This window comes from Centruroides sculpturatus, unplaced genomic scaffold, assembly GCF_000671375.1.
Source record: "Centruroides sculpturatus isolate CEXI.00-Female unplaced genomic scaffold, Cexi_2.0 scaffold23, whole genome shotgun sequence".
NCBI classification, from domain to species: domain Eukaryota; kingdom Metazoa; phylum Arthropoda; class Arachnida; order Scorpiones; family Buthidae; genus Centruroides; species Centruroides sculpturatus.
In genome coordinates, this window is record NW_019384313.1 from 1,048,608 (window position 1) to 1,063,825 (window position 15,218).

Here is a 15,218-nt window from a genome sequence, read left to right on the forward strand (position 1 = left end):
AAAAGAATATAAAAATGATAGTAAAGGATATATTTCTTTTAAATTATGTATAAACTTTATGAGAATCATTAGAAAAATTTTTGAAGTATGAGATTTTCTTTCTTCTTTACTTCGAAACTTTTATGAAATTATTTATATATAAGCGAATAAATAAATATATTTAGCACAATAATATTTATATATATAACAGCTTTAAATCGAATAAGCTTTCAAGTTTCCAACATTAGCATACTCGCTTGAAGTGTTGATTAGTTTTCTAAGTTAAAGAATATAGCACTAGTTTGCTACTTAAACGAAGTCATACTAATTTTAAAATGATGCAGGAAAGCATTTATCTTAATCGTTAATTCTCCAATTTAGTTACGATGCCGAAAGCTGACATCACCAAATTTCCCCTGTCGTCAACGACTGTACTAGTTAAGAGCAACTATAACATTATTCTAACAATGTTGCATTACATCCCGCAGTTAAACCACGTTAAAATTATCCTATATTTGTTTGACAACTACTCTCCTAATTAGTCCACTTTGCGAAATGAATCTCTTAAATTCACTATATAGAAATGCGAGTTGCCAACTTTGTGTTCTCTTCTCACAATTGTCTCACGCAACGCGTTAAATCAGTTAAAATATTCCCCATATCACATGACTCATATCATGTATAATAATTTGCAAATTTCCCCTTTCTGTATTCTTATATTCTATGCTTAATTTTCTTTCTGTAGGCTATATCTGTTTCAATATTTAAAAGCTTTATTTTTATAGGGTACAAGTAAAACGATGCGTATAGAAAATTAACAATATTATAGTCATATAGAATGAATTATTTGCATAATTATCCTTCTTAAGAGTATTTATTAGAGTGTTATTCCAGTAAATGATAGAATTATTTTATAAATAGCTGGGTCCTTGTGCGTGTAGAGAATTTCATATTATTCTTCTGTAATTTCACCTTGTATCCTCTTATGTAATGTAATCAAGAAAAACCTAACTGCATTATGTAACACATTTACGTAACATAGTTAGAGAAGAACGAATGCAATATAATTAGGGGCAACTAATTATGCTGCTACACAACATGGATGAATCTTAAGTAGTGTCTGTTTACGAAGATCTACTTCGTGTATGTATATGTGTATGTGTCTATTAATTTATAGTAATGATAAATATTATTTATAAATAACATCAAAAACTTATTTTTAAATTCAAATTGTTTAAATTTGAAAATACATTTGTTGATTCTAGATTACCAGATCGTCTTTCTCAACTAGAATACTCAACATCTTAGCATTTTCAATACTAAGATGAATATTTAAATGCCAAATTTTTATTTAAAAAATGTCTTTTAAAACTGTTTTTAATATATTGAAGTGCAATAACTCTCTAGAAAATAACTTTTAAGATAAATTTAAAACCAAGAGAAATGCCAATTTGTATCAGTAAACTTCATCTATTTTGAAAGATGTGGTTTATGTCTTTTTGATAAATTAATAAAAATTTAAAAATCAATTTACTATATTGATTTAAAATGTCATTAAGTTAATTAGAAGGATCTGTTTATTTCCCTTATCATATGCCAACCATTTTTTCTTTTTTATTTATAAGAATTATTGATAACAATCGGCACTTGGAATTTAGAAAAGAATCTCATTACTAGGGATGCTGTTTATGAGATATTCCAGACCATTTCTAACAGAATACGTGAAAAGAATATTTTAAATAGTTTTATATAAATCCAAAATAGAAGAGACTCTGTCATTTTTTGGAAAGCAAACTGAACTATGTTATTAAAAACCAGTGTTAAAAGCCTACCATAAAAACCACTTGTGACAGCATTTTTAACACTATCCATCTTCCAAAGTGCACTTTGATAGCAAAATAATCTTTCGTATGATATAAATTTTTTTGAAAAAATTCCACTCTATACAATTTTTTATACGACAAACTTCTTAACAAAGCTGGTCATTTCGTGAAAAACTATTAAATCTTCCAAAAATCATTCTCTACACTTTATGGAGTATCTTTAAAATTTATAGCAAAATAATACATAAAATAGAATTTTTAAATATTAAAAACTTCTAATAAAATTAATATCTTTATATAAAAATTACATTCGGTGTAAAATTTATCTTTGAAACTCCTTAAAATATTAAGGTTTGCTGGTAAAGTTATTGCTTGATATTTTCAAAATTTTGTGTATTATTATTAGAATTTAAAAAGGAATATTTGTTAGATGAAAATAGTGTAATGTTTAGAAGAACTGTTTAGAAACAACCGTACAAAATTGACTTTTTTTCTTGTATTTTCTTATACTTTCTTGTTAATCTACCAAATGTCATCGCATAAATAAATGTGGAAGCTTTCTCGTGAAAAGAGTTTGTTGCTTACGAAAAAACTTTTTTCTTAGGTCAAACAGTTATATATGGAATTGACTTTTGTTCCACTTACTTTCATTACTCTCTATATATATTTTTTCTCTTAGCTATATAACTGCAATCGTTCAAGATAAAACTAGGAAGTTTTATCTGATACTCTCTCATTGTCTTACTTCTTTCGAAAGATTTCCATTTTTTTATATCTTCTTGTTGTTTCCTAAAAATAAAACCTTTTCGCCCTTTATTTCTAGGGAAAAAAACTTCGGTGTGTAACAGCAGAAAGAGGGGGGTCGACAACAGTTCCCTTGTAGCACGCACGCACGTGTTTTGGATCGCCAACACGAAATCCCTCAGAAAGGAGCTTCTATCTAAAGAGTTGTGCAGGAAAGGTAGCAGTGCAGGCGCAATGATGCTATTTTTTCATGTCTTTTCAATCGTTTCGTTGTGTCGATAATGGCTTCATAAGTTTCTTTGTGACTTACTAGACAGGTACATTAAGGTAAAGAATTTTCGACGACATATGTAAGAAATTTAAATAAAACTACCATACCGTATATAACGACATTACATTCAAAAAATATACAAAAGGAAATAAATATCTTTTCGTTGCTTATGTATCAAATATTCTGCATTTGAATGTAAAGGGAATTCATCTGGGATGAAGCTTTGGATTTTTTCGTCTATTTATGTTTTGTCTTTGTTTCTAAACAAATCCTTCCCATAAGAATGCAAAATGTTCTTACGTCGGATGCTGAATACTCTTAAAAAATACTTTAAAAATGTATTAAAATGCAATTATTTTATATGTTTACAAATTTCCAAGATTTAAAACTTAAAAAAAAAACCTCACCTTTAATCATATTTCTCACAAAAATTAAGAGAGAAAGTGTATTAAAACTTCAAAATGGCGATAGGTTTTCTTTTTGTTTCATGACGTGTTAATTATATTAAAATATGTATTTAAAATATTAATAATTCTTAGAATATTTTAATCTGTTAAAGACTCGACCTTTCTACTTTAAAATATATTCGAAATTATAATAAAATCTTTTGTTATTCATTGAATAAATTAATTATAATTAGTGATGCTGATGAAATAAAGTGATGCAATAAGAGAATAAATATGAAAAGTTGACTTTAAAACAAGTTTAAATGGAAATTTTATAAAATTATAACTTCTAACTGAATAATATTTCGAGTAATGAAGCATTCCTGTAATAATCAGTTAGGATATTTCCGCATGAATATAGTTTCCAGTAAATACTGGCGCCAGTTGCATAGAAACGACAGACGTGTGACTAATAGTGCGACGAATCCTTACGTAAACACTAAGTTGCAGAGTTTCCAGATTGGAAGCGGATGCCAAGTGGGAAACGATTTCCGGTGACTTGAGAAAGCGGAAGTTACATCATCAACAGAACGAGTTAGGATAAATTAAACTCCCTTCTATGCTTATAGGGAAATGTTTTCTTTCGGTTGACTAATTCTGTTACGACGTAACAATTAACATTGAATCGTTTCGCTACTTATCTTTCTAGTTCTAAGAGTAGTTTAGATGTTTAGCTAACGTAACTTTCTCGTCTTACTTGTTTATAGTTAAACTTATCGGGATAAAATGTTTACTTTAATTCACGCATCATTTAAAATTACTTCCTCAGATTGAATGTACGTAATTTTTGTTTTTCCTGCAAGCATAAAACGTGTTTTATGCTTGCAGGAAAAACAAAAATTCAGGAAAAACGTTAAGATTCTGTTTTTTTTTTTTTTTTTTTTAAGTGAAGATGAACAAAAATAAAGAAAAATTTTATATTTATAGATAATTCACTTTATTCAGTGACACATTACTCGTAAGAGTAGACTCTATATGATTCTCTAGTGAAAAATTAATTTAAATGGCGATAAAAATGGATTTAAACCTATTCAAAAAGCTGCTATAAAGTTAAAGATGGTGTATAGAGTCAATAAATCAAGTTAAAATTCTATCAGATCTTACAAAACGTAGAATTTTTCTAGAAAGTTCATGCTTAAAGACATAAATGTCCCTCATCTTTCTTCTTGGATGAATCGTATTCTACGAACAGATTTCAAAATATAACATAATCAAAATTGTAGTTTTTAGAAAATATTTACGACAAACATCTTCGATGCCTGTGGGCCCTCTAAATCAGGTATCAAATTGAACTCTCATTACACAAGTGTAAAATTTATTACACTTTAAAATCTAATGTAGTCAATCTCTTGGAGGCATAACTCTAATTGCTTATTGATTACAACTAGAAGCAATTATACTAGATAGATCCCTCATATTCGATAGATTTAATCAGTTTATTCCATCATATCTAATTGAATATACTCCTTAAAAGTAATGAATAACTTTTCTTCCTAAAGGCAAATTGACAAACTATCTATATTACTTGGATAAGCGAAAGGTATCCTATATCGAACAACATTTAAACTTTATATATATACTCTGAATTATAAACTTGTAAAATTAATTCTAATTATACATTAAGATAGTTGTCCTCTTCAAATCGATCGAAGTTTAATGATATTATCAAATCTTGACACTTTCTAGACATTAATGTTCTTAATACTTCTGCTTAAACTTAATGGATTTAGAAATTAATGATTTCTAAGATTGCATCTACTAAGTAATCACGATATAGACCTATATAATTATAATTAATTGTAGTAAAATTGTGTTTTATGCCTGCATAACATATTATTAATCACTTATGTAAATGTCTAAACTAGTTTTTGGTGCTTGATTTTCCTCCAATTTAACAGAAAATTGAAGAAACACTGATTTTAAGTTTCTTATTAGAAATTAAATTTTATTATATTTAATTATTATTAAAATTATTTACATAGAATTAGGTTAAAAGTAACGAAGAAAAGTAAAGAGCATCATAATTTATTAAATGTATATTCACTATTTGATAAATGGTAAGAAAAGAAAGAAGAAAATACCAACATTTATCAACCTATATCAGTCATAAAGTATACATTAGATACAATGATAAAAAATTGAACTGTCATGATCCTGTAAACACTTTTATCTGAAGAATATTCAAAAAAATTGCATTTGGTCGAACAATTCGAAAAAATGAAAATACACTTTGCAACTTAACAATATATTTCAAAGTGTTACTTCAAATTGGCACTACAAACAGAAAATGAATTTTTGCAACAATTTCAAAGTAAAGCTATAAAAAACGAAATCAAAAAGTTCGTACTAAATCTAATAAAAGAATATCCTTTTTTTATCAAAATCTATAAAGTTCTTCTTTAAATTTCCTTTAAAAGCGTTGAAATTTAGTGGGGAAAACATACAAAATTATTTCTTAGTCAGCGATTTCGTAAATCTTTCCGAAATTTCTTGACAAAATGACCATAGACTGAGGACTAGAGGACTTTGTTCAATGTCACTACAAGTTTCTATTATACAATAGTCACTTTGCAGATCTTATTAAAGAATGAGAGCAACTGACTGATAGAACTCATCTTTCCATCAAGTAAATGGTAATTTTTTCAAGTAAATTCGTATTGTCTCGACGATAAATTGTTTGGTGCCAAGAAGACCTGTAGCTTTATCTTAATTAAAATCTTTATAGCTAATTGTATATGTTATAAATGTAAAAAAAATTAATTTATAACATACTATTTAAAGTTCAATTTTTTAATTTTAAAAGCACTTTGTATCCCGAGTAAGTTTTAATTAACGAAACTGTTATAGTAAAATCGAGTGTTGCATACTTTAATTCTGTGGTTAATTTCACGTATAAAATACATGAAAAGAAAATTAATTATACGAAATTTATGTCTTCAAAACTATAATTTCTCTTTCTGACATTTTTATTTGCTGGAAGAAAACTTATAAGCAAAGCAATTCCAGATCGAGTGATGCCTCATTTCACTTAAGAAGAATGGAGAACCTGTTACAATGTGGCTACAGCTTAATGGCCTTTTACCAACAGAAATAAAATCGATATGGCTTTTATTCTTTGTAACTTAAGATATATATATTTGAAATTTTCAATATATATATGTTTATTTTTCTTTAATAATAAACTTTAATCGTGTTTTTATTAATTGTTTTTAATAGAATAAACATCATATAAACATAAGTTTTAATGTATAAGTTTCTTCGATGGATCCTTTAGAATGGAAGGAACTGAATCCGTGATATTCAAAAAAGGTGTGGATTCAGTTCCTTCCAACTTTCAATAGGAGTAGAATCTACATTTTTCTCAAGAACGTGAGTTAGGTTCTTAATTTTTGGATAATGATAATTATCAATATTCGTTTTAAAGTATAAATGATCAATTTTATATATTTAACTGCATAAAAAATCATATTTTTAAGCAAAATGTTTAATATTTATTCTCAAAACAGCACTAAAAAATGCATTAAAGCTATACGTTAAATGAATATAAATTGTTAATCGAAACAAAAATAAATAATAGATTAATGCTATTAATTTACTCGTAAAAATAATTTATAATTAATGAATATTTCGAACACGTTTAATGCTTTTAGATTATTATAGAAAACTTTCGAACTTAATTACACAAACAAGTAAAATTTTTACAAAATATTAGATAGCAGCAGTAGCAGCATCAGCAGAGGAGCAGCAAGAGCAACATCAACAGCGCCAGCATCCCATGATATTTGGGAAGCGTTAATAATGATAATTTAAAAAAAAAGAGAGAAATTCCATCATCCTTATTAGTAACTGTGTTTAGACGACATCCGGTTCCAATATGGGAAGTTATTATTTGGCAACTGGGTATGGCATCAAAATAGGAAATTCAATTAAGCGCTCCCTAAACGAGTCACTATCTTAAACATACAGATACAAACTACTTAATTAATACAGATGGGAAACGTTACAGAATATAAAATACGATCGTGATTAACCTTCCGTTAGAGTTCATAATATTGTTTATTAAAAAGTGATTTTGTGGTTCCATCTTTGTCTCTTCTGTTGATGTTTTGATGCGATTAGTAACTGTCTTATAGCACTCGTTTACCCTAGAGATTTACTTGTTTTCTAATTACCTAGCGAATTAACTCTTTTCAATTATAGATTAAAAGCCATATTTATTAATTTTTGGCTTTTTTAAAAACTTTTCCTAAACTTTTAACAGGAAAAATATATTTCCAGGAATTAAGTCTCTTAAATCATTTATGATTAAATGCTTGCTTTTAATAAACCATTTGGGAATGATCCTTCTAATGTCTAATTTTCTGATAATTAATGATGTTCCGGGGTCAAATGATGATTTTTCTACTTTAAAGACGTGTGATAGAAATGTTTTCTTAATCTCCGCGTCGTTAGAATTTACTTTAATTTATCGAATAATATATATATTTTAATATTTTACATTAGCAAAATAACAATATTTTCGTTATAATTTTCTGTTATATACGTTTAAATGGCTAAAAAAAAAAATAATATCGTAAGATACGTTAAATTTATAATTGTAACATTTTATTAACCGCTATTGTAGATGTCTGATGTATTTATGAAGTTCTCAACAAGTGAGTCGCGATCTATTAGTTGAATATAATACAGTTTAACTTTACTGTATTTCTTAAAAATTTATTTCAAAATTTGCGGATATTTAAAATTTATAAATTATACAAGTTAATAAAGTAAAATATTTAAAAAATTTTATATACTTNGTTTCGCATTTCTATATGATATTATAAAATGAAAAATATAATTTGGCAACATAAAATCGATATTTTAGAAAATTTGTTGGTTCGTAGCTCCTCGCTTTACGACGGATTATCAGGAATAAATTAGATTGTAAAGCTTGTTATACTGTATTTATATACTGTAAGCTATAGCAGAGGAATGTATTAAATAGAATTAATGTGTCAAAGTAAATGTATAAAGGTCTGAAACAGAAGAATGTCTCAAAAGATGTAGGATGCAAATATGAAGAAAAGAAATGCATCCTTGTTAGATGTATTTATATCTCATTTACTTCTTATTCAGGAAGTTTAAAAGTTCTGAAGGTAAATAAATGTTCAATTTTCTATTCTAACTAAACTTGAAAATATTCTCCGATAGTAGAATATAATAAAGAATACTAAAAAGTCAACTTTAAAGTATGTTATGTAATTAAATGTATAATTTTCGACGAATAAATATGCTTCATACAAATAGAGCCATCTAAATTTTATGTTTGGAATTGAGAGAGAGAAAACCATTTTTTCAGTCAGCGAGTACTCGGAAAACGATCGAAAATCGTCAAAGTAACTATTGATTTTCATTTGAAGTTCTTTTTTTTTTTATATTTTTCAGGTCTTCTAGCTAGTTCCGTATCGAATCTTTCATCAGTTCCACCTGCCATGGGTCGAACCGGTGGACGGGGTAGTTTGACGAGCAGCACTCCGAATAACCCATTAAGTACACTTTCTAAAGGTGATGGAAAACAGTGCAAAGATGCTGAACAGGAATATCGGACATCTTGTCTTGTTAGAACACCTTCGGGAGCACTTTTTATTCCCAGTGGTAAGTCAAACTTTACAAATTACTAAACATTAAGTTACCAATGAGGAGGGGTTATAGAATGAAATATAGAGGTTACACGTTATATTTTTAAAGGGTATTCTAGTGTTAATTAATTCAATTCTTTATACATTTTTTGGAATTATATTAAGGTTTACTAAGTTTTTGTATGTTTTATTCAAACTATAGTTAGTTAATACTTAGTTGAAGATTAAGAAAATTTAGCTACATGATAGAATTTCTTAGTACAGTCGAACCTTTAAATTGCGGACATTTTAAGGAACTTTTCTTTATAAAATGCGTACAAAATAACCTCCAAACAGCGGCCGTTTTTTTTTTTTTCAGTAAGACTGTTTATTTACATAAAATGCGCTTTAAGTATGCAAATGAAGTCTCCTGAGTTATTAGGTTATTTAGTTATAACATTAGTAGTGACGTGTAATATGAAACATTAAAGTTATAACTTTATCAATTAATCGAAAAAGGAAACAATTTTCTTATTTGGTCTGTCAATAATTCTACAAATAAATAATATTTTTTCCCCAATTTATCTATTTATAAACCCGAGAGAAAAATATTTTTATATGTTTTCCTAACTTTGTAATATTCTTATTTATTGTATTTTTATGATTTCCTCTTAGGAAATTCGCAATATTTTCTACTTTCTTTGTCATTTTATCACGTCGAAATACTTTTCCGCAATATTTTGATACAGCGTATCTACACAAAATACGTGCGTCGTGTGTGTCTATCCGTTACCATTTTCTCTTAAATAAATGAACAATAGTTTGACTCCGTACGACGAAAACAAAATTCCATCATCATCATTTTTCTACAATCAATAATTTTTTGAAATATGGTCGCGTGCTTCGATACATCGTTAAAGAAAACATAGTACGAAACTTTTCGAGTTCCTCGCAAAGATCTATGCTCTTTTTTGTACAACAGATTATTTTAAATCAATGCACTTCTTTTATTTGATTTTGCACACGATCCAATTCTATGAAACATGGCACTGTCACGTTTGGAAACAAAATGCCATTTTTTTCCTTCTGTACATGAAGATTCTCGAAATACCAAAGATGAAAAGTAAGTAAAGCATCTATGATGCTATGTAAAATATTTTTGATGATTTAAAACGAAAGATGAGAAAGTCATTCTTAATGGAGACAAAGGAAGTTTTCTTTAAGTTAGATCATTGTTTATATTGTTAATTAATCGGCAATTAATAAAAAAATATTTCCTGAAAGTTTAGAGTCTCATCTAAATTTAATCCTCTCACAAGTTTTCCAAACGAAATTATATCCTAATTATGTTTTTGCTGGATCCAGGACCCTAAAAGGTTCTAGAGACAAGTAGGGTAACTAGAACTGATATTGGATTGGACTCCAATTAGTAAGTGTGAATCTATAATACATCCATCCCTATACCATTGTGGATGCAGCCACTAGCTCTGTGGAGCTTGGATATTGTGTACACTTGAGCACTAGCTGACCAGAAATCTTTATAGGGGATGCAGAAAAGAAACAATATGTCTTACAAAATGCTTTACTACCTGAAGTACCCGGCTTTACTCTGGTAAAATCCTCGGAGGGGGTGCAGCTGCTGCCTGAACACACCATAAATCTACCGTGTACATGAGTATAAGTTCCTGAATTAGGCGTGACGGTTCCGCTTTTGAATTGTTTCATAATTATATTGAAAAATAGCCAACATTCCTTGCATAAATTATAAATCAAAGATGAATCGCATACGGTACAAATTTTAATATTTAGTTTATGGAAACAGTAGCCCAGTATGCGATTTATCGCTCTATCTGGCAACTCTGTCGATCGGAAAATAATGAATTATACCATGTGCGAGTATCACGTGTAAGTCATGCGGAACAGTTATAAAAGGGAGTTAATGATTTTTGCTAATTATCTGAGTTAGAAAAATAGCAGTTAAAGCAAACAAGGTTACATTCGGAGCCGTGATCAACTCCTCATTGTCGCTATAGCTATAAGTCTATTTTGTAAATAATAATGTATGGTTAAATAAAATTTTCATTGGTTGTTCGTAGCATCTGTCATCGATGATGTCAGAAAGTAGAAAACCAAGCGCCGACTGGCTCAATTACGTGACTCATTTGACATCACACAGAAGTTTCTGACCTAACGTCTCGCTTTTTATATTTCAGCATCTGGTCACTTTAGTATAATTGCGTTTGTTACATTCAAGTCTTTTGCCTGTATTTATTTTATTTTCTCTTAATTAATTTATTTAGAAAAGGAAAAGGGCTCGAGCCCTCTGGACTCAGGGCTATTTAGACATTTATCATTGGGGTATGGGAGGCATGGCTAGAAGTAGTGTAACCAGATCCTACGTAAAATTATATATATAAATTAGTAAGTCAGTAGTTAACTCTACGATTCAATTATTTACCATTTTTATTAAATTTTTTTTTATTACGAAGGGGAAACGGACACTCTGGACCCCTTCATGATTATGTCACTGTGCGTGGAAGCCAATTTTGTCCACTGATACTTATGGCTGATATTGAAAATTCACACCAATGTCAGGTCAAGAAGGTTGGATCTCCACCCTAACCCTCGTCCATTATAGTGCTATATGTATATATGTATTTTTTTGTGGCGTGATTTTGACATTAGAGGAAATGCCCCTCAAACACCATAAGCTGTGCCCCTGCTTTGGTCCCTAATTGGCTATGCTACTGTTAGGAAAGATTAATCAGCAAGCAAAGATTGTATAGTCTCTTTAATACGTTTATTATATAGCTATCAATATTGATAAAGATTTGGATCCATTTCAATGGACAACCACTAAAACTAGTAACTGTTTTCATCTAACTAATTGCTCTTTTCATCTAACGTTAGATGAAAAGGGCAATTAGTATGACTGTAGAAGCCTGGATAATGGCAATTGCAACTTTCACTGTTTGTCAAATTGGTCAAAATTCACAAGATTTAAACCATAGATACAATATATATTGTAAGTAGACAGAATATATTGTAATTTAAGTGTTTATACTTAGTTTTATCATTGTTTTCTTATTTAATAATCATAATTCTTTCATTTTTTAAAACTGAACTGCAATTTCTGTTTAGTTTAATCCATTTTTTTATTACTGTCCTAGTATTCCATTCATTTGACAACTACAATTCCACAAAATGGTTTGGCCAGACCAGGGCATGGAGCCAACAGAGGTCCAAAAGTATCAAGCAAAAAGCCTACATATGAACCATGCTCAAAGCAATTGTTTTGATCATGGACCATATGTAGGCATGGATGATTCTTTTATCAATCAAAGGCTAAATCTTGTTTTGGGGATGCAAGTCCTGCTCTTTGTGATGGGAGATGGGGTAGGGAGGAGAAATGTTAAAACTGAACTGTGGCTCAAAGTGAAGTTATTTTGCCTTCCATTCACTTCACAATAAATTGTTTTACATCAGCAGATACTTTTTTCTTTTTTAAAGTCTATGTTAAATAATTATCAAAAATTTATAGATGCTATTTCAAATATTAATGATGATAAAATATAACAGTAAAAGTGACTTAATATGTTATTACTTTATATTTAATATATCCATCAAAAGTTAATATTCTGAAGTAATGGTTTAAAAAACTTTTTCAGATATTCCTAAGGGTCCGTTATCACCTCAACACAAAGGTGACATCCCAATTACACAAAGTACAACCCTCCAAGAGGAAACTAAGAAACATCCTGACAGGTATTGTTCATTTTATTAATAGTTAAAATTTAAAAAAAATTAAACTTTCATACTGGTACGTAAAACGGTATATTTTTACATTATGCTTATTTTAATGAAACAAATAGAATTTCATATTATAATTTTTGCATTATTTCATTTCATGAAGTATTTCATTAGATAATATCCTCATTTTTTGATTAATGTAGTTTATAAGTATTTTTTTTGTGTGCATGAATTGTCTTTTGTCAATTTAAAAAAAAAACAAAAAAATGCATTAGTTGAGAAATGAAAATTTCTTACTAAAATATAAATATTTTTACAGATTAATATGAATCATCTTTATATGCACTATGAAAATTTAATATTTAAAATGTAATTTCATATTCAAATTTCAGATATTTAATAAAATATTGAGTGTTTTTGAAATAAAATATTTATTTCTTTTGCTTCTTTTAATAACTTTTTAAAGTAAAAAATATATTTACATAAACTAAGTTAATGTGAAATGAAAAGTTTTCTTTTTAAATTCTTAATTCACAAATATTTTCTTAATTGATTTGTCCATTACAAAATTGCAAATACAAGTTGCAAATAGCTATTATTTGCAAGTTAAAACTTGCAAATAACAGCTATTTGATTAAAACTAAATACAGTTACAAGTGGTTTAATTGCTATCTAATACTCTTTTAATTTTATTTATTTTCTTCTAATTTCCTCAAGTCCAAATTTACAAATAAAACAGTTTATTTTCACTTCAAATATTGATCAGATTTTAACTTTTCCTTCCTTTTGTTTATAATTAATTCTTTTAGTAATCTGATAGATATATTTTTTCCTGAATAAATTATTTTAATCTCTTTCTGTTTAATTTCTGTACTTTCATTGTAATGATACTCTATACCACTTCATTTTTTGTGTTCTTTAAATCTATAATCCACAACAAATTTTAACTTCTCAAGTTAGGTACTTTGTTATTTTTAAATGGATTTATAAGAAGTTGAAGTAAGCTAAATTTATTCCTTTTTTCTTGTCTTTTAAAAATAAACAGATTATCAGAAGAGTAACTTAAAGCCGTCAATCTATTCTTATCAAACTATTCCTCACTGAATTAGAGCAGATGAAAATAGAGAAAGTTAAAATTAAAATATTCAATCTTAATGATATAAAATTGTTTTCATAAACATAAAATAATAAAATATATAAAATTAATAAAAAAAAAGAATTGAATATATGAGAAAAGTATATGTAAGAACTATGAAAGAAAGAGTGCCATTTGATGTGGCTTCATCTATTTTCTTCTACAAAGACTAAACATAACGATGTACTGTGAAGAATTTAATGGTATAGCTCATTGTATGAGAATAATTTAATTTAAAAAGTTTTGCATAGTATTATGTTTTTTAAACTGAAAAGATGATAGAATACATAATTAAGATAACTAAAACACATTAAATAGATGGCTTGATAGAAATACATGATTAGTATTTAGCAGATCCATTTGTTAGAAATGAGATATAAAAACAAAGACAGAAAAGTTTATATAAAATATATATTCATTTTGTATTGAAATGAACTTATTATATATGAAAATAAATGTAAATGTTTTCATATATTAAGTAAAAAAATATTACAGTCCACAAAGATCGTTACCAATGTGCTGCATTTCATAACAAAAAAAAAAAGGGGGGGTTCATGAAACATGTTTCATGAAATAAAAACAATATATAAAGATATTAAGAAAATTGATGGATTTGATATAAATATTTAGAAGGAATTGCTATTTTTATATTATGAAAGTTTTTGATAATATATGACTCCAGATTAAGGCTTGCTTTATTTTTTTAATCAAAATTCAAAATTTATGGAGACTAAAGAAATAAAATATAGATGGCAAAAGGTAGTAAATAATTGGAAAACTGACTGCAGGGGATTTGAAGTTGAATGAATTAAGTTCATCTATTTTTACATGATTATTTATATAAATAATTTATTTTATAGACATTTAATAATTGCTTTGATTAATAAGTTTAAAAACAAAAAATTATAATGGAAATATATTAAGCAAGTATGGTAGGCCTACTTATAAGAAATTAAATATAACAGTATTGCAATCCAGTTATTTAAATGCCAAATACTGTTGAAAAGTTTTGTATTAAAAACCTAAAAAATTCTTATTTGGTTTGAATTTGAATCTAATTTTGAGTTAGAATTTTATAGATATGTCTAAAATACCATTTCAGCTTGAATAACAAACAGGTTATCCAAGTTGATTGATGAAAAAAAATCAGTTTGAAATCAAGTGCAGGTTATGCAATGGGCTTGCCATGGGCCAGATTTGCCATGCCAGATTTTCCATCTTACAATTTATTATGTAGTACTTAAACAATTTTTCTTTTAATTAAAATGCCTCAATGTCCTTGACTTACTATAATATAAATTTTCGTCTACAAGTATGTATTTTCTAATATCAGAACTTATTACACTGGCTTTACAGATATATTAAATAACAGGTATATTAAATAAAACAAAAAATTGTTTTCTGTGAAACTCTGTAGCATTATCTGTAAAGCCAGAATAATAAGTCCTGATATTAGAAAATACGTACTTG

At 27.7% G+C, this 15,218-nt stretch overlaps 1 protein-coding gene across 6 annotated transcripts in view; it reads left to right on the forward strand.

The window, feature by feature from the left end:
- Positions 1-15,218, forward strand: part of LOC111622523 (teneurin-m-like) — a 320,210-nt gene that overhangs the window by 215,430 nt on the left and 89,562 nt on the right. For 5 of the 6 annotated variants that reach the window (XM_023364928.1, XM_023364935.1, XM_023364961.1 and 2 more), the window contains 2 exons: positions 8,691-8,900; positions 12,532-12,628. In XM_023364928.1, coding sequence (XP_023220696.1) covers positions 8,691-8,900; positions 12,532-12,628 — 307 coding nt within the window. Of the gene's footprint in view, positions 1-8,690; positions 8,901-10,861; positions 11,889-12,531; positions 12,629-15,218 lie in introns of those variants that run through there. The other variant, XM_023364953.1, reaches the window with a different exon arrangement.